At 32.3% G+C, this 14,760-nt stretch overlaps 1 protein-coding gene across 1 annotated transcript in view; it reads left to right on the top strand.

Moving 5' to 3' along the window:
• The window catches only part of LOC148614255 (dual specificity protein kinase TTK-like), a 26,560-nt gene continuing 11,800 nt past the window's right edge, over positions 1–14,760 (top strand). Inside the window, exons 1-11 of the mRNA XM_088588247.1 lie at positions 1–84; positions 5,905–5,978; positions 7,004–7,155; positions 7,713–7,786; positions 8,383–8,489; positions 8,879–9,016; positions 9,583–9,652; positions 11,514–11,726; positions 12,130–12,257; positions 12,719–13,037; positions 14,180–14,258. Coding sequence (XP_088444373.1) covers positions 5,909–5,978; positions 7,004–7,155; positions 7,713–7,786; positions 8,383–8,489; positions 8,879–9,016; positions 9,583–9,652; positions 11,514–11,726; positions 12,130–12,257; positions 12,719–13,037; positions 14,180–14,258 — 1,350 coding nt within the window. The 5' untranslated portion in view covers positions 1–84; positions 5,905–5,908. The remainder of the gene's footprint in view (positions 85–5,904; positions 5,979–7,003; positions 7,156–7,712; positions 7,787–8,382; positions 8,490–8,878; positions 9,017–9,582; positions 9,653–11,513; positions 11,727–12,129; positions 12,258–12,718; positions 13,038–14,179; positions 14,259–14,760) is intronic.

Here is a 14,760-nt window from a genome sequence, read left to right on the forward strand (position 1 = left end):
CAAAATTTGTGGTACACTTCTTCGAAATGCAGGGAAAATACAAACAATTTTAAATGAATGAAAAGGGCTGATATCTACAATTAAGTATGAAATTTTGAGAGCAAACAGTTTATATTATATCAGAAAAGCGCCATATTTAATGCTAGTTTTTATGACTCGTCATATGAAAACAAAACTGAACCGTTACTGGTCAGATTTCGATACCGAAGCAATATTCTCGGTAAATTATATACCGAAATGTGTAACCTGTACCAACTTTTCCCCTTACCCAAATACCTTTTTGCAGATTTCTTCATTATACCGCGATATTTCCAGCTGATCATTTGTACACTTTTACAAAATTTTATAATGGCCAGGCTAGAACAATGTTTTTTAAATTGTTTTGTTTATGGAAAAGTTGATTTTTATTCAATTGTCAAGTTTTAAAAAGTACTGAAATGTGTAACCCAAAATTCCTGTACCCAAAATCAAAGTCCAGTATTTTTGTTATTTGTACTATTTTATTTTGTATTTCACTTAAGAACACCATAATATTATTAAAATATTCCAGGGTGATAAATTAAAATCATAGATTCTATTGATGAGACTCTATTTCATTCTTTATATATTATTTGCCGATACAGGGATTTGTGCAGTACGATATGGAATTCTAACTCTGACATTTCATTTTTAAATCAATAATATCAAATCTTTCAAAACGCTATTCAGTCTTAAAGCGAAGTTTTTGACCTCTGAATGTTTTCTGAAAAATGCAAAATTGAACTTGAAAGGGAGATATGATTAATTATTAGTTTGGTACGGTAACTTCCTGTTACACATTTCGGCACTTTTAAGAACATAAAATCAACTGAATTTGAAAACATCATTCAGAACTTTAGGACCAAGTTTCAGTATAAAATTCTGAATAATGATAGAAAAATCGGCGATGTAGTGATTTGTGTACTGGGAATTTGGTACAGGTTACTCTCCCCATTTTCAAGGCAGAAGCAGTTCTCGCCAATCGGCTCACCAAAATTTTATTTCTCAACGAAAATCGTTGTATGATACATATGTAGCTCATTTTTGAAAGAAAAATATCAGTAAACTGTTAGATGTTTTGTCTGAAATTTTGGGCATGAACTTGTTTCGCAGGAGAGGACAAAAAATTGGTTGGCGAGAATAACTTCGGGGTGAGATCTACTCCTTGACCAGTAGTTTGTTTGATTTGCTCATGATATTATGTTTTGCTCCAAATTTGTTTATTTAAAAATGTGAGTACTTTTTAGTTCTATACAGGTACATATAATCAGTTTAGGTTTGGATTTTTTTTTGTCCTCTGCTGTAAAACAAGTTTATGCCCAATATTTTAGAAAAAAAATGTCTAACAGATTGCTGATATTTTGCTCCAAAAAAATGAGCTATCATACAACAATTATCATTCTGGGATAAAATTTTGAGAACAGATTGGCAAGAATTGCTTCTTATTTTACAAACAGGAAGATCTACTCTCTGACCCATGTACATGACGATGATGTGCATAACACTGTATAACACTGATTGCCTAATCACTTTGAATATCAATCCAGACTCCTATACAAATGTAGGTGTACTCCTACAACGTAAGAGGTTGGAATTCCATTCCTCCACTTCTTACAAAATGTACTTCTGAGCGCCATATTGCATAATGCTCGTTCTGCCGTTTCTTGAAACCGGCAGAATTGTAGTGAACTATTGTCCATTTAAAACGTTTTATACAGTTTCTTTACCATTACACGGGAGAAGGTGACTTGACTAAAGAAAAACAATGACCCACCTGATGAGAATATCCAGCAATCCTGGAAATCCTTTGTAAAGGCAGTTAAAATGAACTTTATATTTGGTTTTTAGCTTTTGAGTGTGTAATTCCGGTTGATAAAATTACGGATTTTAAAATTTACGAAGCCAACATATCAAATTAACCAACAAATTGCCTTTACCAACTTTAAGTTCGTTTTGTCAAAAATATATTGTATTCCGTAAAATTAGTGACCTAATTCAAAATTGCTGGTCATTTTGACAACTGTCTTCATTACAAATGTTTTCCTGGTATTTAACAAATGTTTAGGATTTTTATTGTACGATTTCCAGTAGGTAAAAATTCTTTTGTGTAAATAAAAGACATAAAGTATTTTAAAACACATGTTTAGCTAATTGACATTTGCGGTGGCATTTAACATGTTAGATGCTAGAGGTTAGGATGGCACCAAGTCAGAAAATAGCTTGCCAAACAAGTCAACCTCTAGCATTGCTGGAGTACTATAGGTGGGACAGACCCACAGAAATATATACATAAGTTGCATAGATCTGGTAGAGTTTAGCTGTTCATCGGACTATTAACTTTAAATCTTTGTTAATTAGTTTTCTTAATGTTTTGTCCACCCATTTCCCTCCAGACATTTTCACACTCTTGAACTTACTTAACTATTCTTACTTTTCTTACAGTGCACACTTTATTACATCAATGGGAAAAGGTTACTGTTTTACATTTTCCTTATACAAATACAAATATATTTTTAAAAATCTGATTTCTAAAAATAAGAGTGGAGTGACAGAACTCTGGCAATACTTCTATTGATTACTGATGTACCAAATCTCTGCATGGTCAACATAATGTAGCAGATGTAGTGTTAAACCTGAAGGTATATTCAGCAATAACAAATCATTATAGTGACTAGGAGTAATCAAGAGAACCAAGATTAAAGCGAAAAAAAAAAGTAATCCAGTGGCGAAGGCCAGACATGGACAACAGACACGCACAACAAAGAACATATCCAAAATAATACAAAGCAACAAAAGTAAATGAGCAACTCAGACTCTACTAAAAACTGGGTGCATGGACCTGGTACATCGGTAGAGTAATCATCTTCTGCTTTTCTAGAAAACATTTGCCCAGCTGCTTATAAAAAGTTAAGTCCAGGGTAGACGAAAAGGAAAAGAAAACTATGACACATTGAGCAACTCGGTTCTCATGGTGCAGATATGTCTTCAGCACTATTTTTAATTGGTCATAATCATCTTTCATACCTGAGTTGTCAATAATAGTATCAAACTTTTTTCACCAACAAATGTCTCTGATCCATGTACAATGTATATTGCACAACACATTTAAAGGTTTCTCTCCATAAACAAGCGTAGAGGATGTGTCTTGAGGGAAGCAGTTTGGATTCAAGATTTTGTTGATAAGCTAAAGTGTCTTCATTGATTTATCTTCAAAACGATCTTGGAGGTTGTCAACTAACTTTTCCAAATACTCAACTGCATTGTTCTGAAATTGCATGCGTAATGTTTGCATATGAAGCAATTTTACCTGTCTAAAAGTTCCACTTTCTGATATCAAATTGTACGTCGATTCAAGTTCTATGCCATTCTTACACTTCAGTTGATTCTGTTTTTCTATAGTAGATGTAACCATTGCACTGACAACAGATACATATGGTAGGCCAAAGTGGACAAAAATCAATATTTTGTAATATTAGAAAATATTTTTTTGATATTACAAAATCATTTTTTTAATATTAGAAAATATTTTTTAATATTGGAAATTCATTTTGTAATATTAAAAAATTGATTTTCTAGTACATTGTATTTCAAATTCCTGATTTAGTAATATTACAAAGTACAAACATTTAGTAACATTAGAAAATGAATTTGTAATATTAGAAAATTAATTTGTAATACATGTATTAGAAAACGAATTTCTAATATTAAAAAATCACATTGCAATATTGCAATATTAGTCACATTTTTAATACATGTATTACAAAGGATTTTCAAATATTAAAAAAGTGTAATTGAATACAACGAATCCATTTTCTAATATTAGAAAATCAATTTGTTATATTAAAAAATCATTTTTTAATAATAGAAATTCAATTGAATTTTTAAAATAAAAAAATGGCTTTTTAATATTAAAATAAGGTTTTGTAATATAAGAAATAAAATTCGTAATATTAAAGAATCATTTTTAATATTAGAAAACACTCATTTTCATCCACTTTGGCTTGCCATAGATACATCTATTGTGTCACGCTGAAAAACTTTAGACAATTTCGTTACAACTGGCAGCACATCCTTTAAAAAGGCTGATGTTAATAAAAATGACTCAGACTTAACCCTATTAAAGAGTCTCTTGGCCTCTGTGTTATTCTTGTTTGCAGCAGCATGTTCTAAAGCTTTCACTTAAGCTGGATAAACATCCAAGACTCCAGTGACTGTTGCATCAAGAGATAACCATCTAAAGCTAGCAGGTTCTTTCAAAGTCAGGTTTCTCATATTGTCATCCTCCATAATCATCACCATTGATCTTAGTTCTTTATATCTCACAGCAGAGTTGTAAAATCGGTACAACAATTTAAGGGTATGTTGATATTCATTAAAAAATACAATGCCACGGCATGCTTGTCCTATGACTTAAATCTTATGGCAACATAACACTGTTCCAGAAGCCTCATTTTGAAAGTCTAGAATGGTACAAAAAGTCTGCATAGTTATGGAAAGCTCTGGCATAAAGTATGAGTTGTGATGTGAAAACTCCATATGCAGGCACTGAAGGGATGTTGTCAAAGATGAAAGGAAAGTTGACAGTACAGAATGAAAAGTCATTGTGTTTGTCGTATAGTTTGGTCAATAGTTTTCATTTACCATCAATGTTAAGTATAGGTCAAGATATGAGGTGATTTCACAGTGTCTGTTGTATTCTTTATCTCAAGTTCTTTTGGGTAGATGTGATGTATAAAATCCCTGAAACTAGGATTGTTTAACGAAAATATGTCATCTGTATAGTGGAAACTGAGATCAAAGGACCTGGTTAAATGATGTTCCTTCCTTAGATCACTTATAAGGTCAGCCTCATTTTAGTGAAAGAATAAGTCAGCGAATTGAGGAGCACAAATTGTTCTCATTAGAATGCTGATCGTTTGTTGTAAAACCTGTCCACCACACTGCACAAATTTGTTGTCAATAAAAAAAATCAAGCATTTCTAAAACATCTTTGGTATAATTGAAAGATGATTTGGAATCGTTTTTTTACAAAGTATGAAGAATCTCTACCAAATAGTACATATCTGTTTCTAGGTGTACCATCTTTTTTTTGAGTAACAAGTAGATTTTATTATCTATTCTTTTATTGATAAATAAAATTACAACCAAAACATATACATATATAATGATATAGAATTCCTTTAAGAATTGCAGTGCACTTTGCCTTCATCATAACTGGTCGTTTTAGAAATATGATTAAAAATATTATCATAAAATATTGGTGAAGCATGTTCTTAATAACCATGATCTAGTACAAGTAAAATTATAAAACTATTTTTTTATGAAGATTGCCAATGTAAGTGAACTAATTGTCAAAGTATTTTTTGTGAAATTGATTAAAATTCACCAGATATCCATTTTACCATGATAAAATCAAAGTGGTAAAGTAATTTCCTAATTACCCAATGACAGTGATTGAGAGTTTTTGACATGTTTAAATATTCATTGTGTCAATAATCACTGAATTTGTCCAACAGAAATTTATAATGTTAATGAAACACTAAAGCTTACTTGCGTTTAATGACACTGACATAGATACTGAACAGTTGCCAAATTCACAAGGTTAAGGTATGGGAAATGCCTTTTTCATGAGTGGATGATTTAGTTATGAACCAGTTTAATATGCATATATACACAATCACTTATCATGTACATTTATAAATTACACAGTTTATGGGGAATTTATTTAGAAATTACCAGACCATATCTCATATTTTTGAACTTTTATTTGGGCAACTACATGGAAAAAATAACATTTTTTTTACAGAACTGAAGACATTTTACCAGAAATGTCTGTTGGTTCTGCAGTATTTCATTTTCACTGATTACATGTCTTATTTTTAACAGGACAATGGCCTCTTTGTCAACTATCAAGAACAAACTTCACAGAATTAAGAAAGAAGATACAAGTGAAGTTACAGGTTTGTCAATAAAAACATTTAATATGTACAATATAATGTCATTGGAATTTTGTAAACAACTTATAATGGTATGGTTTTAAAAAATTTAAAGATTGTGCAATTTACAACATTGTGTTTCATTTTATTATGATTTAAAATTGAAGAATTCTTGATTTTGCATCACCTTATTCAAAATAAGATTCTGGAACACAATTTGGATTGTAATACAAATGACACCCAAGTATATTATCTGCAAATAACTTTTTGAGCTTGTCCCCGTGCAGGTCCGGATGTTAAAAGAATAGGCCTGCAGCAGTGCTAAGCTTGTCGTAAAAGGCAACTAAATAGTGCTCAGAACCGTAGCCAGGGGCTAGGGTGCTCTGCCCACAGAGCAACTGGGATGTGTGCCCCAGGTGGTGGAATGGGGTACCCCTAGTGTGTTACATGCTGGGGTTGTCAGGCAATAATACAGAAAGCCTTACCACAAACCATAGTGGTGCACCGTGTTGGGAAATATGCCACTTCCTCGCACGTTAAAGAACCCTACTGTGGTATTCTCCCTGAGTAGGAACTATAGGGCTCCGCCACAGGAGGCTAAATTGCCCGACCCTACCCACCTCTCCCTATTTCAAGTGGCAATCAAAATTTGTCGACCCCATTGTCCTTGTGTCCCATCCCTTTTTCATTTCATCATCATTTCATGTTCATTTTATCATCAATTTCATGTTCATCGTCTGAATATAGCTGAAATATTGCTGCTAGGACGTTAAAGCCCAACAAACAAACAAACAAACTTTTTGAGCTGGTATAGTAACTTACTGTTAACATAAAATTTTTGTGGTTTTACTTATTTTCCCGATTTTCACAGTGAACAGAAAACCATGAATAACAGTGTATCCACAGAAATTGATTCTTTAAAATATACAATACAAGTCATTCTTTGGAACCGTGAACATGTTCCCTTGGCAACCACTAAAAATTAATATGTTTATTAGTTTACAATACTCAATTTTTTACAGTTGTATATTTTCTGCCATCTATTTCAGATCACCAAACATGGATGAGGAAAATAAAAGGTCTAGGAAACAAACCTGAGGATTGGCTAGAATTCACTAACTATATGAGGCAGAATATCAATTTCTGTGACAGGTTTCAAGCACATAACTTCCTGTCTGACCTATATGAGAAGTCTTTCAGGGTAAGTACATGTAACCTTTAATCACTCATGGTCACACTTCATTCAGTGTGGTAATCATGAATAAATAATTAAAACTCTTAATACAGAATATATATAAAAATAATGCAGAAAGTCATGCATTGGTAAATTTTTAGTGATGAAAATGACAAAAAAAATATTGATCAATAAAATGAAATTGATATTTTTTTATTTAAATCATTATTTTTCCAACCTATGATACAACTGTTATAACTGTTTTTACCATAATTGTTGCTTTTTGAAGGATTTAAGCTTGTGAAAAAAGTTGACAAAAGTTCTGGACTCATCTCCTTTTTCTTTATTTGCATGATTCTTTATTGGTGAGGCAGACTTTAAATGACAAATACAAATGTAGTTTTTTAGTACGCATAACAAATTTGCACAGTTTAGTACCTTATGTTGAAGTTAGATGAAATTAGATTATGTATACCAGTCATTATACCATTTCTCCAGTGTTTTACTCTATCAGAAAGTCTTGTATTTCTAAAGTAAATACTTCAAGGTAATCACACAGTGAATTCATTTTTTTTTTATTTCAGGCTATTAATGGAAAGGATAACAAGGAAAATCAGGCTTATGCTTACTTATTTGTAAATTTTGCTGAAGTAAAAAGGTAGTTCTTTCACAATCTTATTGCAGGGAAGTTAATGTAATTGCAATCTTTATGATACTCTACATATAGAATTTAGTATTTACTGTATATTACTGTCTTTGTGTTGAGATGTAAGAAATACTGGTACTTCAAGGCCTAATCTAAACATCAATAGCAAGGAGAAGTTTTAGTAAATTCTGCAAAAGTAACAATATTGACATTTTGTCTATTTAATCTATTACAAAAACTTCTCATTGTCAAGGACAAATGGGAGAAGTGAACATAAACAAGAAAAGTTTTGCTCATTTCTCCCTCTAGATAAGGTCCTGGTATTTTAAAGGTTATAAATAATGTTTTTTGCAGTGTTTTTCTTATTAAGGGATAATTCCTTTCATTTTTTAATTTTTCCCATTGCCCATAAAACAAGACAATGCTTTATATTTAAACTAAAATATGACATTTTGATTAAAGTAGAAAAACTATTTGTAGATATTTTGACAGTGTTAAGTTTGGGGTTTTTATTAAATGGTTGGAAGAGCAAAGGTATCTAATGCAGTTTAGAAACTTTGCTTTGGTTATTCATTTGATATAGTATTTTTAATTATGTAATTTTCTAGTGAACATTTACCAGAGGATGCTATACAGATATTGACAGAAGCCAGGAATATGGTTAGAAAGTTTGCCATTGTACACGTGGCATCAGCTGAACTGGAAGCTAGAGAAGGTTTGTTGTCTAAAGGTCATGTTCATCAAAGTTTGATCATTATCAGGGTACAGAGATCAAAAACTTCAAAATGTAAAGTAAACTTGAATGCCATTTAAGTAATCTTAATGCTTCCATGTGTCTGTGTTTCCGTGTCTCTGTAACACATTTTCGTTGAAGTTTTTTAGCAACTACTTATCACAGTGGATTGAAATTTTAACACTTTATGTAGGTATGCTATATAGAGGGATTCATTTTTGTAAAAATTTGACAACTTCCTGTTTGCCAAGGATTTTGTTTTTTTCAAAGTGAGCCATCAATCACAACTTTCATGTTTAGATCGTTTATAAAACATAATGCAACATTGCCAATTTAGATTTAAAATTTAGAATTGATTAATATTTTCACAGGAAATACAAATAAAGCCAGTAGAATTTTAATGAAAGCCAAAATGTTGAAAGCAGAGCCTCCTGCTTTGATCGAACAAGCCGTGAAGAAATTAGAAGCTGGTGAAACTGTGCTATTATCTCCAAGACAAAGAAAACTTAGTATGTCTTTTTTTACCAATTTAAAGTGTTGTCAATGTTACATGGTTAGATGGTGATCTCATGCATTGTGATTTCATGAATTCATTGTAATCCAGCTACACAATATTTATATGGTCAAAAAAGTTCTGATTATGTCACCGAAACGATTTTTGGTTTATGGTAATATGACCAAAAACATAATTTAACACTAAATTTTTTTTGAAGATTATTGTTGCTACTAAATATTTGTTAATTTTCAAATTCCTGAGAAATTACCTGTTTATCAACAGGACATGATAAAAATGCATCAATTAGTATTTGTCAACAGTCAGTGCTTGGAAAAAATTATGATTTCTTGTAAGAAATTTGGAGTTTTTTTTCATTTAAGCATATGTACTGTAGATACTGATGTTTTGGATTTTTAAAAAAGAAAAGCACATAACAAAAAAAAACAAGATGGACAACACTGACTCTAGAATAGAAGGGTTAAAAAAATTACTAAATTAATAATGGGCTTTAACTGACATTGAGTATATTCAAGACAGGAACTGATATTAAGTTCACATTTTTTTTACTTTGCAATACAGGCTCAAGTTCACTTCAAAGTCCAATGGTTGCTTCAGACTCTGGAAATACATCAAGCTTACTGCAACAGAGGTATATATTATAACTCAATATCATCATACGTAAGCCATTTAACATTTTTCCTATAAATGGTAGAAATACCAGTGTATTTTCCTGTGTTACATTATGATTTTTTTTGTCACAAATTTTAAATCTGAATAATACTGAGTAAATTATCTTAAAAAAATTGTTTCTGGTCCTGTTACTTTGTTAATATTTCAGTTAGTTCTCTATATGCTTATTTTAAAGAATAAATGAAGACCAGTCATACAGATTTTTCATGGTGTTACTTTGTTGATGCATCAGAAAATTAACATAATTTTACATTCAAGGCATGGTGTAGAACATGTATTTGTTTTAATTTGGTTATGAATTAATGAAGTAGACATAAGGTAATGGACACATCTCTTACAAAACATTGGAATGTTTGTATTCACAGAGGTGTTTACATTTACAATTTCGCAGTAATTTCTACGAAAATTGGCCAAAAAATACGATTTATGATTTGTACTGTTCAAACTACGGTTCCCCGATGTTGAAAACATAGATTTGTTTCTTCATTAAATCTTAGATTTAAACAAGGTCTATAGAGCGCTTGAATGAAATGGTTAATTGTTATAGTGTCAAGTGCTTAGAAGACTTGATCAGAAAAGGAAGCATGGCTTGGGATTGTGATACAAATAATAACAATGTTTCTACAGAGAAGAAAAGTAAATCTGGATTGCAAAAGTACCGCGATTCTTATAAGAAAGCTTTCCGTTGTGTAGGGCCATCGTAGAAGGGACTCTGAAAGGACGTTTGTTTTATGTTTTAACAGGTTTTGCTATGAAAATATAGATTTCGTCTTAGAAGATAAGTACAGCAGGGATGCCTGAACAGAACAATTATTTTTTAAACATAAAAGGCCTATATTAAATTAAGTGAAGAAAACAAGTGCATTATATACATAAAGGTGCCCTTTTTGTCGGAATATATGAAAATTTCAAAAACTACTGAGAACATGGCAAAACTATGGGGTCACTGATTTGGGGTTGATAGATTGATTGATTGTTGGGGTTTAATGTCCGAGCAGCAATATTTCAGCTATATTCAGACGATGAACATGAAATAGATGATAAAATGAACATGAAATGATGATGAAATGGGACACAAGGACAGTAGGGTGGACAAATTTTGATTGCCACTAGAAAAAGGGAGGGATGGGTAAGGTCGGGCAATTTAGCCTCCTGTGGCGGAGCGCAAAAGTTTCTACTCCTATCGAATACCACAGCAGGGTTTTTAACGTGCGAGGAACGTGGCATCTTTCCCAACACGGTGCACCACTATGATTTGCGGTCAGGTTTTCCGTATTATAGCCTGACAACCCCAGCATGTAACACGCCAGGGGTACACATCCCAGTTGCTCTGTGGGCGGAGCGCCTAGCCCCCGGCTAGGTTTCTGAGCACTATTTAGTCACCTTATACGACAAGCTTAGCGCTGCTGCAGGCCTATTCTTTTAACATCCGGACCTGCACGGGGCTACTGATATGGGGTAAACAGGTCTGTATTCAGAATTTTACATCAACCTTATGTAATCATCAAAGTTACTTGGATATATTTCATTCTGTTTCAAATGAAAGCTTGAAAGGCTTTGGTGAAATTGAATATGATACAATTTATCTCTTTTAATTTAAGAGTTATGTATCTTTCCCTAGGTCTACCTCGTTAAGTCCTTTCTCTTCTGGAGTAAAATAACAGGTGTTTTTATTTATTTATTTTTTTTTAGATTTTCTGTCACTGATAGTGACGGTAAATCTCCTTTGTTTATTTTATCAACCCGTCCTGAAGGCTAAAAAAAAAAACAGTTGCAGTTTTTAAGTGCAGGATTGTCATAAGAGATGTTCTGTTTTTAAGACTAGACCCCAGAGTAAGTGCAGATACCGTACCAAGGATTACTACAGAGGAAATAAACAAATGTGGTCCTGATGATATGGAAACAGCCCCAATCATGTTAGAGGCTGATAAAGAGAAGTTTGTGTCTGTCCGGTCCAGCTCATGTAGACCTGCCATGAGAACATATAACAGTACGCCTGAAATGAGGAATCTTGGAAATGCACATTGGATACAGTATGTCTGTTTGTTACAAGAGCACAAATGTTCACAAATTTAGATTGGGATGATTTATCATGTACATGTAGGGTGAAATTTCTTCTCAAATCATTCAGTATAATGGGGATCATGACAAAAGCCCCCTAAACAAAGCCCCTGACAAAAGCTCCCATGAGAAATTATTTAATCAATTATGAATAATATTTCTATTAACACTGAACGTGTCAAATTTGAAATTTAATTTCTTTGGAACTTAAACTTCATGACACAATCTAATGACCAGTTTGATTTTATTAATGATTTTCTAAATTCTGTTTACTGCATTTACCTTATTATTTTTATAAATATATTTAAGTTGGAATTTAAGGAATGTTTGTGCTACTTATATAATTATAGAGATGAATATTTTGTACTTTATTAGAAAAGGGATTGGTTTACCGCAGAGAGTAAGGAAGTTAAATTTACCTCCCTTGAGGACAGAAGAAGCTGAAGAGGACTGTCTGAATGACACTATGGATGGATTTGCTCCATTAGAGCCACAGGCTAGCTGTTAGTATCTTTTTATAGTATTTTATACTTTAATTTTCACGGGGTTCTATAAAATTGAAAGGAACCAAAAAATATTTTTTTTTATATATATATACATGTAGGTCAGTGAGACAAAAAAAGTAAAAATTGTATACATGCGGTTGTAGGTGTTGAAAAGGTTATATTTGTTCTTTTCATCAAAATTCTATTTCAAATTCACTTCATGAAGATATATTTTCTTGTATGCCTGAGGCAAACTGCAAAACAATTTATTTGTCAAGATACTTTGCTTTCATTTTACAGTTATCATTCCATGTCAAATTAACTCTCATGCCTTCCCGGCAGGCTGTTGCTTCTGTGCTTCTTCCAACAAGCTTTATTTGACTAATCAGATGTTCTTGTCCAGAAATATTAGTGGATGATAAACAGCAGTCTATCAAGCTACTAGTAGTCTATAAACTGAATTTAATTAATTTTTCTAGCCACATTTGTATCAATGAGCAGTGGATACCAGTCCATGATGGATACCAATATGTCATCCAGACTGACATGTGAGGTGTCCGGAATTCAGGAAACTAAAGAACGGACAAAAACACAAAATCTATCCCTCCTACAGCCCAACAAGGGACCACAGATACTTATGGGACCAATTGATCCAGCTTCCAAGGAAAACTTCGATGTCCCTAGTGTTAAACCACTGGTTGAACCGAAGATAGATCCTACACCTAGGAAACCTTTAGCAGTGAGGCCTTCACCAAATGAAGTCATGGCTGTACAGCCAACCCCTAGTAAACAAGTTATGTAAGTGAGAAAAATTATGACTACATGGGTTGTGTTTTGTATATGATTGCAAATCTTTTTCCCTATTGCCATCACTTGGTGTCCGTCGCCATCTTCATCCATTGTCGTCATTAACAGTTAAACAAAACTCTTCTCCTCTGAAACTACTTGACTAATTAGAACCAAACTTGGTATGACTGTTTTTTGGGGTATCCTGCATAGAACAGATGTGGGGATTTTTGATTTGTTGAAAAACATGGCTGCCATTTCTAAAAATAGAACATGTGGGTCAGACAGTAGTTTTTTGCATATATCTCCAAAACTGTTAGGTTTAGCTGAATTCTATCAATAGCTGAAATGATCCTTATTATTAGGACTACAAAAGTCTTCAGTTATAAAAGTTGTCCACTTTTTGTAGGAGCTATTGCCCTTGAAAGGGGAAAAATGACGGTTTTTTTTTGTGTTTTTTTTACCGTTTTCAGTCAATATCTTGAAAACTATGATAAATTAAACTTTCAATTGTTGAAATGATCCTTATGATAAGTCCTATCAAAGACTTCTTGAGTCAAAATTGTCGGACAACTGCTTGTTAAATTTATTGCATTTGAAAGGCAAAATTCAACCAGGTGAGTGATTCAGGCCCTTGGGAGCCTCTTGTTTACATATACTGTTGCCATGAAGTATAAGCAAAATATTTATGTTTAATGGTACACCATAACAGGTATACAATGTGAAGTTCTTTGAATTTTTGAGGAATTTCAAATTTATTTTATAATGAATGTCATTTTATAAGTAAATACAAGAAATTTTAAAAGTGGTAAGGTACTCTTCTTTGGGTTTTGCTTCTTTACAAGATAACACTTTATTGAAAGGCAAAGGGGATATTTTGTTTTGCATAAATATTTGTTATAAGTAAACGGCCACGCATTTGACATGGTCTTCATTCACAAATGAGATTTATACCCAATACAAGTGTTAGATAGAAAGAATTAAAAAAAAACATAGTGTAATTGTTTGTATCAGTCAAGATTTTCTTCTGTTTTAGAATTGAATTCTGGTTTTTTTGATTTTGACTTTTACTGTTCTGTTTCTTATTTTCCTCTATGTTTACTTCTGATATGCAATTTACCCTTGTTTGTTGTATGATTTTTTTCTTATTTAAGGTATAATGTGTCTTCTAGTTTACCAGTCCAGGCCACACCCAGTATAAATAGTGCTATGCCAGCTCCTTGTACACCTAGTGTAAGTATCCTTAATATACTGTTTGTCAGAATGTTTACAAGTTCTTTTCTAAGTAAGAAATCTTACATGTACATTTAACCATTATGACTGTCATTTCCTTGAATAAAAAAGAAAGGCCTGTTCACACAACTTTTATTTCCATATTTCAAGATAAATATAAGGCTGAGTATTAACACTGTTTGTAAAGGAAAATAAAACTAACCCACATTGTTGCAAATTCTTCTCTAGAATAAGAAATAAATAATGACAAGATGCTGCTTCATTTATCTCTATGCAACCTTGAAAGTTTGGGAAGCTAGTATTAGGGATCAAATGTCTTAAATATATTTATACTCTTAACACATGACTGGGTCAACATTCTGTTGGAAGTGACATATTGATTGTTTGAACGTTTGACAGACTCACGGCATAATTTATAAAGAAGTCTTGCATATATATCCATTGGTAAAGACATCAGCTAATAAACAATGAGGTTTTGCAGGAAGTTCTTTGAGAACAAAGG

This window comes from Perna viridis, chromosome 6 (genome assembly GCF_037379345.1).
Source record: "Perna viridis isolate PV_CMFRI_1.1 ecotype Kerala chromosome 6, ASM3737934v1, whole genome shotgun sequence".
Classification (NCBI taxonomy): domain Eukaryota; kingdom Metazoa; phylum Mollusca; class Bivalvia; order Mytilida; family Mytilidae; genus Perna; species Perna viridis.